The sequence below is a fragment of the Achroia grisella genome, unplaced genomic scaffold, assembly GCF_030625045.1.
Source record: "Achroia grisella isolate CSIRO2021 unplaced genomic scaffold, CSIRO_AGI_Agris_v1 utg702, whole genome shotgun sequence".
Lineage (NCBI taxonomy): Eukaryota > Metazoa > Arthropoda > Insecta > Lepidoptera > Pyralidae > Achroia > Achroia grisella.
This window is the reverse complement of record NW_026712999.1, coordinates 3,194,634-3,215,855: the sequence shown is the minus strand read 5'-3', so window position 1 is coordinate 3,215,855 and position 21,222 is coordinate 3,194,634. Positions and strand designations below refer to the sequence as shown.

Sequence of the window (21,222 nt, the reverse complement as noted above, 5' to 3'; positions counted from 1 at the left end):
ATGGTCGAAGAATTCCTAAGTTATTATGTTGTTCATTTTAATGCGGGTTGTCGATTATTTGCAGGTGTAACATAATTTAAATATGTAGTTATCTATTAACTAGCCGATAATTAGAAGTAATATATATATATTATTTAGTGTAAATTGATAACAACTTTTATACACCACAGTTTTTTAAGTTAAGAAAGTGTAGAGTTTCAACAAATAGCTACTTCTACACGATATAACGATACAGTAGTATGTAGGTTGGGGTGAAGAGATTTTTTAATCGATGATTATGAAATTGTGCACCTGTCTGCGCTAACGCTTTACCCTAGCAGGGCACCAGTGGACGATGATAGGATGAACATGAGGTCCCGTCAATTAGTCCATCGTAGCAAATTCACTAGGAATTTATCAGGAGAATCCAGTTTAGGTCAACCTCACATAGTACATTGCTAACGATCGAGTTAATTAATTCATATTACTAACAAAGTTGTAATTGTGAATTCGCCTCGATGGGCTAATAGAAAAAACTTCCCATGTTAATCTTATTTTTTTATTACAGTGACGTCAATTTAACATACGGTCTATCTGATGGTAAAAGGTTACTGCAGCCTGTGGACACATCTACTGCTCCCTGCTAACGTTTACTGTTAGTGCAGGCGGGTGAAACACTTTATTACCCATTAAAAAAATAATAGGTTAGGTTAGGCAGCCCCAGTCACCACCAGTTGAGGTAGTATAAATAAAACTACATAATATCAGTCAAGTACCCTGCCCTGCCCAGTTCTTCTCGTAGGGCCTTAACGACTAATCGTCATGAAATTCAATGTTTCGATCACGCAAACTAATGATATCCGAGACTTCATACCCGTCATAATTACTGCAGCCGTTTTTACGTGAAACCTTTACACACAAACATATATAGATATATACAGACAGTGCCTCGTTACGATTTTATTATATGTAAATACTAGCTGGTACCTGCGACTTCGGCCACGTAAGATGTATCTTGACAATATCTTACGAAAGTTTTATAAGTATGAGTACATACTTATAGTTGTAAGACGTCCGATATATATACTCTATGGTCGGGTAAAACCGAGGTGGGTGTCACTAGTACATATATTATAAAAAAATCAGAGGTCAAATGCGTGACGTCATACGCGATTATTGATAAAAGTAAGTGTCCAGTTCACACACCGGACAGACCTACATACATACGTACACGATAAACAATAACATGTTATATTTATTTACATCAAAAAAACATTTTGAAAATACAATCAGATACGAAAATACATGTTTTAATCTTATATAGGTTACCAATTACCACCATACTCCTCCAAAACAGCTTGTCCGATTTTTATGAAATTTTATATGCATATTCAGTAGGTCTGAGAATCGGCGACTATTTTTACTTTTTGACAAAAGTATTATTTTTTATAATGTGGCATTAAGAAAAATATAGAAGCCTAAATAACCACCCTTCTACCAACAACCCGTATTTTTTAATTGCGATTTTAATTTATTTATTTATTGCAAAACAGCGTTTGTGGCGTCAGCTAATACAGGTATATATTTTTTCTGTAGCTTCTTTCTTAGGACATAGGATTGTCAATTTACTCCTAAACGACTAGACCGATTTTATTTATATGTGTGTATATTTTAATAACTTCCTAAATGGATTGAAAACACAATTCGATTCGATCAATTATGACGGGTCAACACGGGTAAACACTTCTTAAACTGGTGAACAGTTTAAGAAGTGTTTAATATTGGACTGTACTGACTTTTTTTATGTAACTGGAATAACAAACAAGCTGACAGCTCAACTACTACTACGATTAATACAAGGATATGAGGATTGGGAAATGATGTCAGAACAGATGGTAGGCAATCGTTGCTTAAATAATTAACAGTACTACGGCTAATATGACATATACTTCATGTATTGCCATTCCTGACGAGAAAGATATTATTTTCTTTTCATATACACACATATCTTACCCTTCAACAGTACACAGCTTACAAAACAAGCTGATAGTTGCAGAAGTAGGTAAGAGAAATGAACTCGCGCAGGCCATTTTATACAATCCCTCTATTCAATATTTGGTAACGCTACAGACATACATACTTATAGTACTTAATACCTCAAATACTCAAATAGATGAATACAAAAATATATTATTTAAAATATTAATAAATATGAATATAAAAGAACTCACTCCTGTTTGATAATAACATAGTCCTCTTCTGCTTCTGTAGATAACTTTGCTTGTAAATTTTTTAGTTTCTCGATCTGAATCTGCATATATGATTTGGTTTCATCCTCCATACTGAAAAAAAAGGAAGAATAAAAGGTGCTGCTCAATTGTAGATTCTCGTTATCTATACTTTTAAGTCCTTCTTTTATATTTAAGAAAGTCTATAGATATAAAAACCGGTCAAAAAGCTTTGTAGGTCGGACAGACTCGAATACGGGTGAATAATTCTTTTTATTCCGTAAGCATGAATTCACATTAAATAGGTTTAAGAATACAGAACAAAAAATACAAGTGGCATGTAACTGTGAGCATATTTTTGCGAGATTTATTCTCTACACTACAATAACATTATAGGTCTTATTTCTCAAATCAAAGCGCATCCGAAGAAGTGACAGTTTGTAACCCAAAAGCATTAACGACAATTGGCGAACAATTGATATCCAAACAATAGATACGTCTAGGTCGAAAATATAGATACAACTTTCCAACTGCATATATTCTGCAAACTTTATTAATGGATGATAAGGTTATGGTTTCTTTTTTTGTGGATAATGGAAAGTGGCACTACTCTAACGGTAGGTATACGTTGCAGGACACCATTGGAGGCTCATTGTTTCCATTCGTTAGCTCCAAATTTTGCCCCTAAATTATGGTATTATAACGACAAATTATCTAGACAAATTTTAGAACAAAAGAAAGTAAACCAAAATACCTCGCTAGCACACTAACAGACTTATATTGTCTTCCTGCAGTATAGATAGCGAAAAAAAAATTAAACAGCTAACAGAGGCAATTATGAGATTTATTTTTTGATGATCATGGAATGAATGCTTGCTCTAAAGTTGTTTGCTAGTGGGGCACCATTGGATGATACAATGATAATTTGGATAAGTCAGTTAGCCCATCGTAAATTCATCACGAATTAACCAGTTTCCAAGAGTGTCTTTCCGTGAACTCTCTTTTTACTTTGTTATAAAGTATAAAGATACTTTGATAAGTGTACTTATTTAAATAATATCGATAGATTAGAGTGGTGAACTAGGGCGCCATTATTTTTACTCTGTAGTATATAAAGTAGTGAGGTCATCTGTACTAATGATATAGGTTGGCGGAGCAATAAACTGAAGGATAAAAATCTACTGACTAATCGTCCAATAGCAAGATTGTAATTACTTGTATAAAGTATGTGGTGAGGATGACCTACAAGCTGTAAGCGCAATTTTGGACACAGCCTTACTTTCGATGGCCGCGGATTCGATTCGCACAGTACAAACATTTGTAATCATGAGTATGATACTGATTATATCAATCTGGGTGCTTTCTATCTATATTATGTATTTAAAAAAATTATGCAAGTATACTATCAGTTGTCTGGGATCCTTAATAAAAGTTCTGCTTAGCTTGGCTAGTCCCAAGCTAAGCAGAACTTTTATTAGGGATGATGATGGTGCTGCGTAAATCGTTTAGGGTTATTATTACTATTATTATTGTATCACAAGGACGAGCATAGACAATATTTTATCTCAAAAAAGAATCTGAAAGGGGTAAAATAGAAGGTGAAAGTTTTTGCAAAAGAAGATGCGGGTAATAGCTAGTGAAACATATCATATAAATCTCTAAATATGTCTACAGGGGCCAGGTAGAGATATGTACCAAATTATAGTAAAGATAGAGACCAAAATATAATAGGTAAACTTACTATATTTTGGTATGAGGCCACGGTCCACGTTCGTGGCGATAGCACTATTTTTTCTGAGGATATCTTTGTAGGAACCTTTCTCTCATATTTGGATATGACAACTAAAGTGAATCAGATTCTAACTTGTTTCGGCTTTTGTATATATGTAATAGTTTTGGGTCATAATAATTTTGTTTTCAGGGACGTTATATAGAAAACTAACTTTCAGCCGCGTCTTTGTCTGGATGTAATGGATTATATCCTATTTTTCATCGTGATTAAATTATCTTCACGTTCACTTCCGATTAGTCATCAAAAAGTAACAAACTGACAACAAGTCCCATTTAATATAATAGTATGGACAATATTGTAAGGCAGTAGAAATTAATGGTTTTGTATTCAGTGTTATCAATGACTACTAGGAACTGCACTATTCTGAAATATAACCCTACTTCTCATTGACATGTTTACCAAACAATAAGGATATCTACTGAGTAATAATAAATTGTTGATTTATACACATAACTGTCTTGTATAATATGTACGCTATGTAAGTAGCAAAAATAACGGCATGGCCGAGTTTGTAGTGTTGCATAATCACAATGGACGTCGACATTGAACCATATTAGTGCTCGAACGATATTGGGCGTAATCAAAACAATTTATAGTTCTGTTTTCATTACGCTACAATTGTAGTTTTAAGTTCATACTTTCCTTGATGTACCTTTCCAAGATTTCTTTTAAATTTACCTTTCAAAAAGAGAATCCGTTAAATATTCGAAGTTCCAAATTCGAAGTAAATACGTTAACGTAATGCAAGGTACTACAAATATGCAATCTAAAATGGTAGACTACACTTGCAGCATATCTCTCATTTTCATATATATCCATAATTTAATTTATCTAATCATATAAAATACTTGAAAAAAAACGGATATTTATAAGAAAGTAAGTTTTGTGGTTAGTTTCATCCATAATGACGACATTATCGATCGACAACGTACCTTGAACGCTCATTATTCTCCATACACTAACTACTGAGATAAATAAAGGTAAAAATTAAAATCTTTATCAATAAATATATTATTAAAAAGTATAAATTACACAAAATTGCACAGGGATGAAATAAATAAATATTATTCTTCGAAAAATTTACAAATGTACACGATTCGTTAGAGTCGTTATTACAATCCAAATACAAAATTAGCTATCTCAGTCCCACCATTGTATGCTTGCAGACATAAGAAAGAGATAAACTGAGAGCATAAATAGAAGACAATCTACGAACCAGAACCAAGGCCGCCATTTTTGTACAATGAATTTTACAAATATAAAACTTGTCTGTGGTCATAAATATTTATATTGCCAGTAAAAAAAAAAACTGAGTAGTAGTGATTACTTACTCAGTGCTTATTATTTTAATAATACTGTGTACATGTATTCTAGTCCCCTCTGATCGATCCCCCGTCCAATTCAAACGGGAATCGAAATTACGATGGCCTGAACCGAGATTCAAACCTTAGACTAAAGTCGTATCCGTCAGGCGGGAGTTCGCTCCATAAGTCCTTCCGCGGGTTTGGAGTGCAATCTGCACTCATCCCCTATTGTCCGGTGATGCTATAAAGGTTAGCTACGCCCAACACCATTAGAGTAGTGCGAAAAAAATTATGTACATATATATACAATTGTACATCCCATACGTTGTCTAAAAAACAATGACGGAACACTGTCTGATGGTTTTGTTGAATACCTAAAAATTTCATTTGATAGACAAAACCTCATGTTAATATTCTTCCCTTCTGCGTCTCCAACTGAATTCATTAACACTTAGGTATGTAAGTAAATATTCCTTTTAGGATAAGTGGGTATTACGAGACTTATTTAGCAGTGGACTAGATAACTATATGTAAATGGACATAAACTTAGATAGATTAATTCAACCATTGCTGAATCAAATAAGCATTATCTTTGAATAAATTCTATAACTAATTAACTAATATTATAACTTTCCTTATATTATTAACGATAACATCAGAAACCAAGATATCGCAAAATTTTCTCGAGTATTTTTATAATAAAATATTGTAGAACTATAACTGTAAAAATGTATTATGATGACAGAGTATTTATTTGGAAATATAAGTAGACATTGAATTTTTAATAGTAAAATTGTTAGTTTTATGTAAATATTATTGAATCTAATTGCTCAATTTCCCATCTGCAGTTATATGTTAGTACTGAATAAGAAACATTCATGTTATTATAATATAATGAGTACCTCTATTGAAATGACAACTAGCAATTCGTATAGTATAGCACAGTGTATTATTGTATTATAAATACTTAGGATTAGAACGAAATCATTTTTATTAAATCTGTTAAAAATGTTTAGTTTTATTTCGTATTTTATATAAATAATATAAAATTCGAAATAAAACCGCGTTACACTATCAAAGCAATGTTTGCTATAGAATAGGCAACACTAGCATTAGCCACTTAAAAATAAAACAGAGATCTCTATTGGTTTTAACCACCCGCGAATTTTCTTGCTTAAACTTGACTTACTTTATTTTGTTTGTTTACAATAATAGATAGCAGGCTTTGGCAATGAAATTCCGTGCAGTGATGGTGGATGCTGGACCTATGAGAGAATTTACAAGTTAGTAATCAAAATTCGTGGAACATTTTAGTTTGTCTTGTATTGCTGTTTAATATTAAAATCTTTTGTGTCTAATACTTTACAGATATAGTTACAACAATATCAAAATTATCGAAGGAATGTGTACTAAGAATAGCTAGTGATCAACTGTATTTTATCGTAAGCGATGAGAATAGTGGTCCAGCACCTCCAATATTGTGGTGTGAGATTCCACAATCTATATTCTTCTCAGAGTATCAAATGGTTGGATTGGATGAAGAGCATAAGGATATCTATCTAGGTTTCAGTTCAGGTGATATATATATTTCATATTTATGTAAAATCACTCATCATCTACTTACTTTAATTATTTTACAAATAATTATAAAATATTGCTCAATTTTCTGTAAAGAAGACTGTCACTATACAACTAGTATACATCCAATATTTATTTACACCATTACACTTTTGAGAGAAACTTTTATTGTTTCTTGACAATAGAGTTATGCTGGAATTCAAATTGAAAATATCTTTATTCCTGTAGTTCTATTACAGACTCTTATGATGTGTCAAATCTATTGTCAGTTCGGAATGATTTTGAGATGAGAAGAACTGACAAGAAACTCAGCTCTTATTCTTTTCGAATAAATGTTGGACATGTTTAAATAATACAGATACATTTTTTAATTCAAATTTGGGAGTATAGAGTGATCACCAGCATATACTATTGCAAAATCAAAAAGTTTAATCAGTGTTTGTAACCTGATCAGACAGGTCCCCAAGCAGCACCTGTTCACAAGTATGATGGATGAGCCAGCCATCATTGCACTCAACCATATTAGAGATAATTGTTTCAAGTTACTGCACTACATCATTTATATTATTTACAGCAAAGGCTGTATTTGAGTTCAATGATCACATGTTTGTTATTCAATCATGCTTAAGTAGAATTCTTTTTTTTGTAATGGATTGTTAAGGAATGCTGCACCTACTTGTGTTAATAGATATCTTTAACAGGTTACTTTTACATGGTGAATTCACCAGTAACTGATTCACTTTTTCCAGAGGGATTTTAATGAATTATAATGGTATGGTTCAATTGTATTCACTAACGGTATACACTCATGGAGCACCAATGGATTGATGATGGATGGATGAGAATGTAGTCAGGTCAGTTAGCCTGTTGTACTGAATCAACTATGATGGATTCTTTTAGGGACTATGTTGATGTCCAGCTGGCAGGGTTTAATGCTAGCACTGGGTTTTTTACAATTCATTCTCCATAAAATTCAAACACGATCGAAATTACAATTGCCTGAGCCAAAGTTTGAACTCCTAGCAGTGCCATCAGACTAAAGTTTTATCTTTAGTTATATCGTTATCATATTTAGCTGCTTTATAACTACTTATGCTTTGGGTTTGGAGTGCAATCTTCATTTTCCCACTATTGTTTGGTGAATCTGTAAAAGCCAGTTCTGGCCAGCATTAGAATAGTTTGAAAAAAATAATTGGAATGGGTAGCCCCATTACTGAAAATCCCTTACCCTGTTGTCTCCTTTGCTGGATCTAAATTATATGCATCCTACTATAATGTTTAGATTTACAAAAAACTCTATAATTTCAAAACTTCCATTAAAAGATTTCAGTTACTACGACTATTGAAGTAATAAATATTAATTTGCAGGTAATTTTGCAAGATCACTCATAATGCTAAAATCTGCGAAGACACTAAAAATTAAGTTAACTAAGAAACATTGTCCATGTCTTACATTAGATATTGAAGTGGTATGTACTATAAAGTAGAAGATTATTAATATTTTTAAATTGCCTATATCACATAGTAGGAACTACATGTTACCTGATTTTTTTTATAGGTAGAAGATATCCTATGTTCTTTTGGTACAAATTATTCTTCCATTTTCATTAAGCCATTTAGTTGTGAGGTCAATAAAGAAACAGATATAAAATTAGTATCTTCTTCTTCATCATCAGCTTGGGGTAACCCACCATTAGGCATATGCATTTGATCCATTTCCACACTGCATGGTTCATGACCTATCAGTGTCAAAGTGGTGGTTACTTGTCCCCAGAACAGCTGATTGGTGGTTGTCTATTTTATTTTATTTATTTATTAAAACTTTAATGCACAAATAGAGGTGCATATGGCGGACTTAACACCTAGAGGCATTTTCTCCCCGTCAACCATAGGGCAAACAGAGATTCATGTGGATTCAGAGATTCATCTATTAACATTAGTATATGTATATGAATATTAAAAAAAATTATCTAACTTCAAATATACAATATGTATTTATTTAATTGTAAATAAGAAATAACTTCTGATTTAAACTTACAGCCTTCAGCTTGTTCTCAACAGACTCGACAAGTAACACATGATATCCCAGTTGTAGTTATACCAAGGAAGATGTGGTCAGATTTCCATGAACCCAGAACTCCTCAACCAGATGTAAGTTAAAATTAGCCACTTATCTCGTTTTTTATTTTATTGTCCAGATCAGTTTTACTTGTGATCAGATATGAAAGAAGACTGTTGTTCTTATAAGATTTCTGCTATATGTTATACCTATACAGCATTGGATGCTAGCAGTGGATGACCGATCATCATGGAGATTTTTGGGGGAGCCCTTTGTTCAGCTGTGTGTATCTTTCAGGCTGAAATAAGGATGATGATGATGATGTATACTGATTTACTGTAGTGCTAACAGTATTACTTTTAGAATTCTTTTATATTGTTTTTTAAAAAATTCTAATGATTATATATGATTATTTCAATAGGTATCCATAGAACTGCCAGCACTCAAACAACTCCGTACAACCATTGATCGTATGAAAACAATGGCAGCCGAGGTGGTGATACGAGCGTCGGCGGAAGGTAGACTTACATTACAAATCAAGACTGACATGGCCAAAGTGTCTACGAGGTTCAAAGACTTGCGAGTTGAAGCTTATGGAGGTTTGTAATAATATTATTATTTAGTGTTTGTTGCAAAATGTATTTTTTGTGGATTTATGCCATTTCTTTGATTTTCTTTAATGATTTAATGATGATAATGGAATTGTGCTTCCGCCTACGGTAACTGTATACGCTGGTGGGGCACCAGTCGAGGATGATAAAATAAAAATGAGGTCAGGTCAGTTAGTCCATCATGACAAATTCCCCAGGGATTTATCATGTATCATCCATTGGTTTGTTTCTTATTCCAATTACATTTTTAAAAATACAATATCAGTCTATGGGGGGAGAGGATTGTTAGTAATGGGGAACAGTGACATCCAGTGCTAGGAATTTACCATGTTACGTTGACCTCCACGCGGTCATCCTGGAAACCATCGTAATTAATTTCTAGCTAGTGAACTACGCCACGATGGGCGAACTGACCCGATCGCATACTCATTATCATCCTCATTCAACATTCCATAATCATCATTAGCTATACTGCCATACAGTTTCTAAGTTCATACAATCACAAATTGTTTACGAAAATGATTTAAGACCTGTATATTATTGCGGCTTAATAAATTTCTTTTTTTTTTCAGGTCCAATAGACCATTCAGACTCAGAAAGCGAAACTCAAAGGAATGAAGACATGTCAAAAGTGTGCCACTGTCGGGTGGATGCAAAGAAATTATCAATGTTTCTCAGTGCAGACTCCATATCACACAACCGTACAGTATGTAGTATAGTGCACAAGAAGTTAGCAATATTATGTTTACAGACTGAAGAGAATGTTAAATTGCAGTGTTTTATTACAGGTATTGTGTATTGATTAATCTTATTACTTAAAGGATTTATATTTAAAGTGTGAACTATTCCGCAACCAAACTGTATATCCGAACTCTATTCAATGCCCATTTCCGTATTTGATCACCAATAGAGGTCGTAATGTTTTCAGTAGCGATGTCAATACGAGTCGGGTCTCCCGTATTGACTATTTGTAGTCTCACACATGCGACCTATGGTGGCGAAAATAACACCTAAATTGATGGATTGCATCTGCCGGTGAAATCGTCCGGGTGATATGGAAATGGACTGAAATTTAAGTGACCTATGCTTATCTTTAGAAATAACATTAAAGATATGTATTAAAACTGATGTCTATACTTCTGAATATTATTGGTACATTGGGTAGTCATTTTGTCCTTTGAGAAATTATAAAAATTCTCACACAAAATTTCATCTAGTTTTATAGTCACGCCAAAAAGTAATTGTTAACGTTAATTGCCCACCTGATGGTAAATGGTGATCATCGCTTATGAACAGTCCATTTCTGTCTAAATGTGCCAATTTTAGATCTGATTTATCAGTCCAATTATAGACGTCTTCCGACTCCGAAACCTAGTCACTATTTATAATTAATCTGGAAGAACATTGCGAAAATATGTGTGCTCTGAAAGTTTTATTATGTATGTTAAAAGAAAATACATATACTTATTGAGAATTGTCATACCTAGCTTGGGGACTAGATGATGCCGTGTGAATTGTACTAGGTTATTATTCTTAATTTTGGGCAGATATAAGCGTTTGTTAATGATACACGTTATATATTTTTGCAAAAATAAATAATACCATAATACAAAAAAATCTTTTATTTCACTGACAATAATCAACTGTATAATTATTATTTTTTAATTACTTGCTATTAAAAGGCTTGTATTATTATTGATAACGTTTTAAAATAATAATAATACAAGTTTACTATACACTAAATGTCAAATTAGATATTTTTGTAAAATTCATAACAAGTATTTTATTACTTACACACTGACTTACATACTCACCTACTGAAAAAGTTTTTCTTTTCTAATAATTATTGATACGGAAAAATAAAAAGATACAAGGAAATTCGTGAAAAATATCTGACTAAAGGTAGATATACTGTTGTGGCTTCAAATCAATTCTCTAACATTACAAATCGCTAATTATATGTTAACTGGAAGGATCTTTCGTTGTCCCTCCGAAGTGTGTCGTGTGTGGCCTTAAGTTGATCCAGTTTCGTGGATATCTGTGCTATGGAGTTATCTATCCATTGCATTGAAGACATGTGCGCGTTGAGAATCCGTCCTATTTGCACAATCTGAAAATAAAAGACATTAAATTGTCTCATTATATAACAATATAACTTCAACAATGAAGTTCCAATAAATATATCAATGAATAAAATTACCAATGACCTTTTTTTCTTCGGCCATTCAATTTATCTAATTTCCAGATGATTTTTAATGCTTTTACTTGAGACGACCCCATATATTGAATATATATATCATCATTACATAGTGTTCGCGCCATTTATAAACATCGAGTGGTATGGTATTATTCCCAATATCCTCATCCCTTTCCCGCGCACAGTATGTAAACTGAGGTCCCACGACCTCGACCTCGACTATTAACGGTTAAGACGTAATGGTGATATCTCGTCCCGATCGCTCCGCTTTACATTCATTACTATAATATATTGATATTAAAATAAGTAACTTTGTATGCGTGCCTGCGTTTAACTTAGTATTCATCGAGTGCAGCAGCTGTGCAAGATTATACTTACTGGATCATTACTATCTTGACTTCTGTTTGTTTCATTCAAATGTTCAATGACTTCCTTCAGATCTTCAGACATTTGACGCAGTTGCGTGTCTAGACTTTCAGCTAATGTATACCTGTACAAAACGTAACACATATTAAAAAAAATGTCATCAATGTAATAATTGAAAGGTGTAAATATGTACAAACTACTGCTGTGAATTTACGTCACAAACAGTTGCTATAATTATTTTAGTAAAGGTACTAATAATATTTATGATTGCTATATTGAATGGATTGAAGCAAGAATTCAATCTCGATCATCATTTACCGACGGATCCATTTGCTAAGAAAAAAAAAAAATAAATAAATATAATCACAGCAACACAAATATGGTTCTAAATTAATAATTGTTAATTGTTTAATATTAATAACACAAGTTATAACTCACACTTTATAATTTCTATATTTAATAATCCAAAATGATCCAGAATTACTTTAGACACTTAAAATATTTTATTAAATTCAAGTACTAACATGTGCTCTCTTTCTGGATCCCTAAGTCTGTCCCCTGAATCTTCTAGCAGTTGCTTCTCTAGTGGTGCTAATAAATCTTCCAATTCTTTTTGTTGTGCTAGAACGAAGTCCAACTCGTGCTCTAAGCTCTGTTGCTCATTCTTTACAGTTTGCACTGCGTCATTCAGTTCCACTATCTGAAAAGAACAATTTATACTAATACAATAAATATCATAATATCTAAAGTTTTCATTTCATTTAGAAAATTCTTTTAGTGTTGGATAGCCTATTTATAGAGAAAAGAATTTAGGATTTGAACTTCACGCTACGATCAATTGGACCGGACCCGCAATGAAATATCGTCTGGGTGTTTTATATTATATAATATGTATTTTTCTATTATATGATATGCATTAGATTAATAACACTTTGATCCCGATTCTAATTTATAGTTGCATACCTTCTCTCCATTGGCAATAAGTAGTCTGTCCCAAGCATTAATCTGGGTCGCTTGGTTGATGAATGTTTTCTCTTGTTCCTCCAATTCTATCGTCCATTTGTTGATGTTTTCTTCGAGTTGAGCAAAATTTATTGATGATATTTGGGCAGGTGGTGCCAGTGCTGTTGTTCTGTATACAATTTACATATAGAAACTTAATGGAAATGATATATATATATATATATATAGCGCACTTAAGAGTATATATCGACTTACATATGCACTTATGACTATATATTATAGGGAGGAAGAGGATAGTTAGTGATGTGAATGTAGTTGCCCCTGGCAACTATTGTGATAAATTCATGGTGAATTTCCCACGATGGGTTAACTGACCAGACCTCATGCTCATCTTATTCTCCGCTGGTGCCCCGCCAGCGTACATCATTAACGCAGACGGGAGCACTATTCCATTATACCAGTAAAAAAATATAATACTGCATATAAAAACTCACGTAGTGACTGTTGTTAATGAAGGCATAACTGTTGATGTTGTAGTTTTACCCAACGCTGTTATTCCGGAGGGTGCAGTGGTTGATGCTGAAAAAAAAAAACATGTGCTGATATTCAATATATGTATAATTGTAATAGAGCTGACGATGCACCCGATGATAAGTAGCAATAGCCGCCTATATACATGAATAGCACTAAGAATTATTTTTATTTTATATAATGTTTCTTTTTATTTTATTATGATTTAGCATACAACCCTAAATTTTCTCATTTCTAGCATCAACCCTAATTTATAATAGCGATTTTAATTTATATGGCAAAACAACGTTTGCGGGATCAGCTAGTGTTATAAAATTGTTATTATTAATATTATGTTATTCATTCCATAACCTGCCATTAATTAATATAAATATTAAAAAGATTTTTTGCGTGTTGAATAGACAATGTCAGGACTACCATCACAATTTGTATAATTATCAGATTTATTGCAATAAATAATTTAATTTAATTTCAAAAACTTTCAACAAAAACCCTGGGTAAATAGGTGATTAGTGACCGAAATAGGTAGACCAGGAATTCCTGAGTCGCAGACCTCGTACTTATAAAATTTACCTAGACAGAAGACGTCACTTACGTTATATTACAACATTATTAAAAATACATTAACTTCATTCAAAATTATTTGTTTTAATGCTATTTATTATTAGGAGACCAGTTTCTGTACATAGTCTTCAGGCGCATATAAAGAATATTTTTTAAATACTCTATTTTATTTAAATATACTGAAACTAAATGTGAAATACCAAAGTGACATTAATGTCAATTTCACATTAAAATTCAACATCAAAATTTCGAATATAGTAAGGTTGTATAGATGTATTAATAGTTGAATTTACACTTACGGTCTTTCACGCACGAAAGTCATCAAGTCAAGTTAAATCATACAAGTAACTAATAATAATAATGTCTAAATATTACGGTCAACTCAGCTATTAAATTATTATTAAAATATCCCAGTTATATAATGTGTACAATTGTGCCTGTATATAGCCTATGACTATGATCTGTTAATGAACACTGAATTCTACATACCCACTGACGCAGCAGCTGTAGTTACAGATTTTGTTCCAAAACTAAGCCCGGCGCTAGTGCTAGCTGCGCCGAAATTAAGACCACTTGTAACTTGAGTAGTTGCTGCTGTTGATGTACCAAAACTCAGCCCTGTAGTTGCTTGAGAACTTGTAGCTGGTGTGGTGCCAAAACTAAGCCCAGTTGTAGCAAGTCCTGTTGAAGTCTGTGCTGTTGTTTGGGCACTAAAATTGAGTCCTGTACTACTAATAGGAGCCGCGGATGTCGTCCCAAAACTAAGGCCGGCAGCAGCTTGACTAGATGTTGTGGTAGTACCAAAACTCAGCACAGTTGATTGACTCGTCGAAGCTGGTGTCGTTCCGAAACTAAGCGTTGGTTGGGCAGTCGTTGCGACCGTTGTACCAAAACTAAGCACAGTTCCAGGTGTTTGGAAACTGGAGGTTGTAGTTCCGAAAGTGGGAGCTATGGTACCAAAAGTGGGGGCAGCTGTAGACGCTTGCGTGGTTGCAAAGCTCAAGCCAGTTCCGAAGCTGGTCTGTTGGGGTTGTTGGGGTTGTTGTGGCTGTTGGGGTGGTTGGGGTTGTTGAGCCGGGGGAGTTGCGAAGGAAAGACTGGGCGCCTGTGCGGCAGGTTGAGTGGCAGCTGGTTGGCTGGTTAAAGAGAACGCTGGGGTTGTCGAACCAAACGCCGGTGCTGAAAAAAACAACCAATACATATTAATATTACAAAGAGGTAAAATATTAAGGATAATCTAGACTAAACCAAAACTCTCCGAACAAATCAAAACAAACATTTCGAAATTAGTTTCAGGGTACACAACTGAATAATACATATATTTACAATATCTCACTTGATTTATTCTCGTACATTCCAATTACACAGTGTACTGAAAATTATTATTATTATTATTATAAATTGAAATAAAAGTAGAAATAGTAATGTAGATAGTTACACCTTACCGTGGTCTTGCGAGTAACTGAACTACCGTAATTGTGTTCGAGTACAAGAAAACTTATCAAAATAAAGCCAGTGTGCCAACGAATCAAAAGAGTCACTAACTCACAGTTTTATGACTCTTTTTTTGAATACATATTTCTTATTTACCTAATTATCAAAAATTAGCAGGATATAAATTTATAATTATAATTTTCTAAAATACTATACTGAATAATAATTATTAAACTGCATGTTATTAAAAATATTTTACATTTAAGTTTCGAACGCTAGGCAGTCAATTGAGTGAACTAATTTTGGTTTTAAAATATAGTAACTAATTGAGTGCATTAAGGCACTCAATTAGTTACTATATTCTGTTATAAAATTTAAGTAGACCATTAAGTAATGCTTCTAATAATCACCAAATAACTACATAATGTATTGAAATTATACGGATTTAATCAAAGTTTACCTAACACTTAAAAGTAACTATCATATTTTTAAGATGGAACAATTTCTAAATTATAATTACACGAGAAATATTAGTCAGTCAATTGAGTGTCTTATTTTCTGTTTGTAAATTATTAATTTATAAGATTAAAGATATCTTTTTTTTTACTATTTTAATTTTATTTTACTATAATATATTAAGAAATAGCATTTAATAAATTTATAGATACCATAATTTATTTTCATAAGTTTAATGACGGGACATGGAACAGACACGCACAGAATGAGAAATTTCTAAATCATACTAGGGCTGATATATGATATATATGTATCCTAATATTGCTATATGTACGCTATATTCAATTTGGAGAATTCATTGATTGTAATTGTAGATTAGACTAGCTATATTTTTTTTACTGTATTTAGTATACATTATACGTGCTACTATGTCTACGTCACGTTAAATTTTCTAATATACTCCGCTCCTATTAGTTGTATTGTATATATGGATGGTATATAGTTTATAGCTATTTTCCTTGATAAACCGATGCGCATTCATCCATAAAAACTGTTCAGCTTTATAATACTAATATAGATATGCCCTAATTTTCTCTAAAAGTCAGCCGGTATAGAAAAATCAATACCTTGAAATGGGACTTCAAAACTGAAATGATAGTATCATAGTTCTCTGGAATGCAAACACATTAGTGGTATCACGGGGATCACATGAGTACTTAATGCTGCTCGACTGCTAATATATACAATCGACAGTTACCACTTACCATCAGGTGGGCCGACAGCCTGGTCCCCTTTTCATAATACAAAATAAACTGACTCACCTGCAGCGGTAGTCGTCGCGGCACCAAACGCTGGTGTAGTGGTACCACCACCAAATGAGAAGGCCGAGGGTTTGGCTCCAAAACCAGATGCCTGACCGAAAGCAGACGGGGCTGGTGTAGAGCCAAAGTTAGTTGCCGTTGTCGTGGATGCGAGGAAACCAGGTTGGGTTGTTTGTGGTGCTGTCGATGTTGTTGACTGCAAATAAATAAAATGAAAAGTCTTTTAGACCTGTGATTTTCTTTCTTTAAGATTAATTATATTATAATAATAATCACAGCGCCGTGCTATGGGTAATGAAAAATTTACTTAAATACATTTTTTTTCTAGACATACAAACAATCATACCCATGTAAGTGTAAATAAATAAGTGTTACGTATCTACCTATATTTGACATATAATATAATTTTTAAATGTGAATTCATTAATTCTATTGTATAATTTGTATATTACTAAAATACATGCCATTGCCATACAATGCCAAAACCATAGCGAAATATGCAGACAATTTTATGAATACTGACATTCTTTTAATGTTTATACCATATTTCATGCAAATAAATACATTTAATTTCATTTCATGAATACAAATGTTTGCAACGTCCGAGGAAACAAACCCGCGACTGTCTTATGTAAAATGGTGTGATAAACCACTAGACCGCCGAGGTAGTCATTATATTATTTATAGCAATACTGACCGTGGCTGCTTGTTGTGGCGCCGAAAATCCAGATGTAGGCGTCGAAAAGTTTATTGCAGCCGGCTTCCCGAACGAGAATGAACCCGATCCGAAAGAAGTATTCGTTGGTGCTGCTAAAATGGACAAATATATAGCAAGTATAAGAAAATGCATTAACTCAAGATAATAATTATAGAACAATCGACTTTAGAGATTTGAAAATTAAAGTGGATTTCCTTAACTTTTTTTTAAAATTCATACACTTTATTATGTTTTACGAAACTTTAATATTACAACAAAATTATATTCAAATAAAATATGAAACAATATAGCAGTAACATATATAAATTTGGTAATAGAAAATTACGGTAACAATTTACCTTGAGTCGCCGCCTGTGGTTGTTGGGACCCAAAAGACAGATTCTGTGGTGCACTCTTAAAAAAAAACAATAGTTTTATGCAAATATACCCAGATGAACATCATTCCATAAAAAGGAGTACCTAATAGCCAAAATGAGAGATATTTGGAAACATCGACTGTACTTTCCAGTGAGGGGAAAGCTTATTATTATTAATGTGGACTCATGACCCCATTGCTAGCAATGTACCATGTCATTTGACCTCCACGAGGTTCCAGCTTCCATGAGGATCATGATAAATTCATGGTGAATTTACCACGATGGGATAACTGACCCACCAGATCTCATGCTCATCCTGTCTTCCTCCACTGCTGCCCCGCCAGCGTAAACCGTTAGCGCAGGCAGGTGACCCATACCATTATCATCCATTAAAAAAGTCCTTTCCAGTGCCATTGAAGGTAAAGGAGTGTAGTGCTAGATTGCCTTAGGGTGTGTACATTAGTGCGTTTTTTTATCATTAGGTAGGGTAGAATAGGATAAGGGTAGAAAAATGAGGATACCTGTGCAGCTGGCTGGCCAAAACCTGGACTGCCAACTGTTTGATTTGGTGGTGACTGAAAACCACTGAAGCTAACTGGTTTACTGGCTCCAAATGCTGGAGCTGTGCTCGCCGTTGATGGTGTAGAAACTGAAGAGAATTATTTTTATAATAATATTGCTTCTTTATTTTTTTACATGTGGCATACAGTGAGAGAGATCTCTTATTAAATTGATAGAATACAAATAATTCTGAAGAGTTTACCTGAAATATTACACTTTTTAATTGTACTATTTTGTATTAAATGTATATTTGAACACAATTTTAAAATAGTGGTAGACAAATGTCACATATTTTTTTTAGTATTAACATATTATTTCTAGTAATATTGGCTATATAATAAGATTAGATTAGAAGACAAAAATAAAGCCACTAATGCCATAAAAAATCCATGAGCTAATTAATTGCTAAGCCGCAATGAGTATCTCTGCACAAAGGTTGACTGGGAGAGAAGGCTATAACATTAAGTATACCTTTTATACCAAATTTTATTACTTACTATTTACTAAACATTATACTTACATAGTGAAGATGTGGGTGCAGTGGTTTTAGCTCCAAAGGCAAAACTCCCAAAAGCAGGCTGGTTTGTTGTTGTCTGGGCTGTTGGACTGGTAAAGCTGAATGCTGCCTTGTTTTCTATCAACAGGAGAGATTTATAAATTATACATGGTATACAAAATTTTTTCTCTTTTTCTCTCTATCTACAATCAGCAATTAGCTTATATCAGATTTGTATGTACCTTTATTCATACACCACATATGACCGAACTTTCTTTTCAATTGCAAAGATGTAAATAATTACTCAGCTACACTTACTTAAGTTATTTTAGAAACATACCAGTGTTTGTAGATCCAAATAGAGGCTTTGATGCATCACCACTTCCAAATGCAAACCCTGTTAAAAGATACTGAAATTAATAAATATCAAGAGATAATCGGTATATGTGTAGTGTATTATTTATATATTAGACAGCTTGTGAGCATGGCTAGTGCAAACTATTTAGTTGAAATGTCGAAAGGGATAAATATTTACCATAAAATTATTTCTGTTAAAACTAGATTAATTCTATTTCTAATTTATACAATGTCTCTCTGCATAGATATCTCGACCTAGGTGGTCTAGGGGTTTTGCACACCGCTTTATGACCAATGGTCACGGATTTGATTTCTCGCATGGCACAAACATTTGTATTCATGAGCATGATTGTTTGTATCGGTCTGGGTGTTTTCTATGTATAATATGTATGTATTTATAAAAAAAATATCTATGTACTTGTATCAGTTATCTAGTACCCATAACACTAGCTTTAGGTAGCTTAACTTGGGTCTAGATGGCGCTGTGTGAATTGTCCTGACATTATTATTATATCTTTGTTACCCCTATTTTTTATGTAATTGGAATGGCAAACAAGCTGCCCCTCCATTCTATGATAAATGTTGATGGTATGGCCTATAGACATGAATAGCACTACGGACATGTTTATATTATGATGCCACTCATGAGGTATCATGAGTTACCATACTGGATGACTAAGATGTCATGTCTTTTATCCTGTAATTTCACTGCCTGATCTGACCCTTTAGCAAGCTGCTTACCGGCTGGACTACGTGACAGAGATGTAAAAAAGCAGGCAACTTCATATAAAGTAAATTATGGTATATAAAATGAATTTTAATATGCATGTCATTAGTAAAGATAACCTATAAAACTGCGTAATTTTGAACAAACATGTCTTAGTTCAATCTAATTATGTATTAAAAATATTCTTGAAAAATGTTGATAAGTAAAAAAGACAGTAAGATTTAAAGAATATATTCGTATTTACCGGTACTTGGAGTGGCTGTACCGAAAGTACCGCCAGAGGTTGTTGCCGTTGAACCAAAGCTGAAACTCATTGTTATTTATAAAAGTACTTCTCTAATTTTTAAATAGACGACGCAAATATTGTTTAATCACTCATTAAAATCATTAAAATTATCTGAAGAACTTATTTTAATATAATATTCAAGTTATAAGGATAAAATTTACACAAACAAAACAAATGTCATTTCACGAATGCTCTAGTAGCGCCATCTGTCCATGACTGAATTTAAATTTGTTGCCAGTTTAGTTAATACATTTACCATTATTAAAAATAAAATGTATTTTTAAGTTGCTTTTGTTTGTCACATCGTATGCTATATAAGCAAGCACAATTAAGAAAATACTTGATTTTTTTTTTACTGTAATAGAAATAATATATATTTATTTAGCATGAGTAAATAACCACTACGTTTATCATTATAATAATATGTAGAGACTTAGATAAGTCAGATATACCAACATTAGTTTCAATCCTGTCCCATTCTGTGATATTTTTTTGAAACATATTAATGACTAAATGGAATAAATCGATAACAATGACAGGTATTTTTTTCATTGACCACTAAACGTTAAATTCACACGTATTATGTATGTGCATTTAAATATCATTGGATGGAATCAGTTTCGGAAGCATATCGGGGGCTCACAGATAAAATTTAATAATTTTATAAGCTAAATGTTCATAGTATACTTCATAAAGATAATAATAATTACACTACAGATAAATTATGTAGGTACCTAATGACATTATAGATAGCAGTAAGTAATGGAAGGATCTTTTAAAGGCTACCTACATTCAAAATGCAATTTTAATATTTGTTTAGTAACCTAGGATGTATTTG

At 32.9% G+C, this 21,222-nt stretch overlaps 3 protein-coding genes across 8 annotated transcripts in view; 1 reads left to right on the top strand and 2 right to left on the bottom strand.

Moving 5' to 3' along the window:
• The window catches only part of LOC131850097 (myb protein), a 53,638-nt gene extending 48,558 nt beyond the window's left edge, over positions 1-5,080 (bottom strand). For 4 of the 5 annotated variants that reach the window (XM_059200256.1, XM_059200257.1, XM_059200260.1 and 1 more), the window contains exons 1-2: positions 4,932-5,079; positions 2,211-2,321 (exon numbers count right to left, since the gene is read on the bottom strand). In XM_059200256.1, the coding sequence (XP_059056239.1) occupies positions 2,211-2,321; positions 4,932-4,954 (134 nt within the window). In that variant the 5' untranslated portion in view covers positions 4,955-5,079. Of the gene's footprint in view, positions 1-2,210; positions 2,322-4,931 lie in introns of all 5 variants that reach the window. The other variant, XM_059200263.1, reaches the window with a different exon arrangement.
• A 1,389-nt stretch (positions 5,081-6,469) lies between these two features.
• LOC131850139 (checkpoint protein HUS1) lies at positions 6,470-10,501 on the top strand. Its single transcript, XM_059200310.1, has 6 exons — positions 6,470-6,586; positions 6,672-6,878; positions 8,250-8,350; positions 8,922-9,032; positions 9,362-9,539; positions 10,124-10,501. The coding sequence occupies exons 1-6, from the start codon at positions 6,535-6,537 to the stop codon at positions 10,351-10,353; spliced, it is 879 nt and encodes a 292-aa protein (XP_059056293.1). The 5' UTR covers positions 6,470-6,534; the 3' UTR covers positions 10,354-10,501.
• A 957-nt stretch (positions 10,502-11,458) lies between these two features.
• Positions 11,459-20,582, bottom strand: LOC131850125 (nuclear pore glycoprotein p62). Of its 2 annotated transcripts, none has more exons than XM_059200293.1 (13): positions 20,343-20,582; positions 19,355-19,411; positions 19,039-19,152; positions 18,479-18,606; positions 17,940-17,994; positions 17,581-17,693; positions 16,884-17,079; positions 14,662-15,351; positions 13,572-13,656; positions 13,078-13,246; positions 12,639-12,814; positions 12,127-12,238; positions 11,459-11,661 (listed from the first exon to the last, which is right to left on the bottom strand). In XM_059200293.1, the coding sequence occupies exons 1-13, from the start codon at positions 20,410-20,412 to the stop codon at positions 11,503-11,505; spliced, it is 2,124 nt and encodes a 707-aa protein (XP_059056276.1). In that variant the 5' UTR covers positions 20,413-20,582; the 3' UTR covers positions 11,459-11,502. The 2 variants fall into 2 exon arrangements, with proteins under 2 accessions (XP_059056276.1, XP_059056277.1); XM_059200294.1 differs by having other exon boundaries at positions 17,581-17,690.
• Positions 20,583-21,222: the final 640 nt, after the last annotated feature.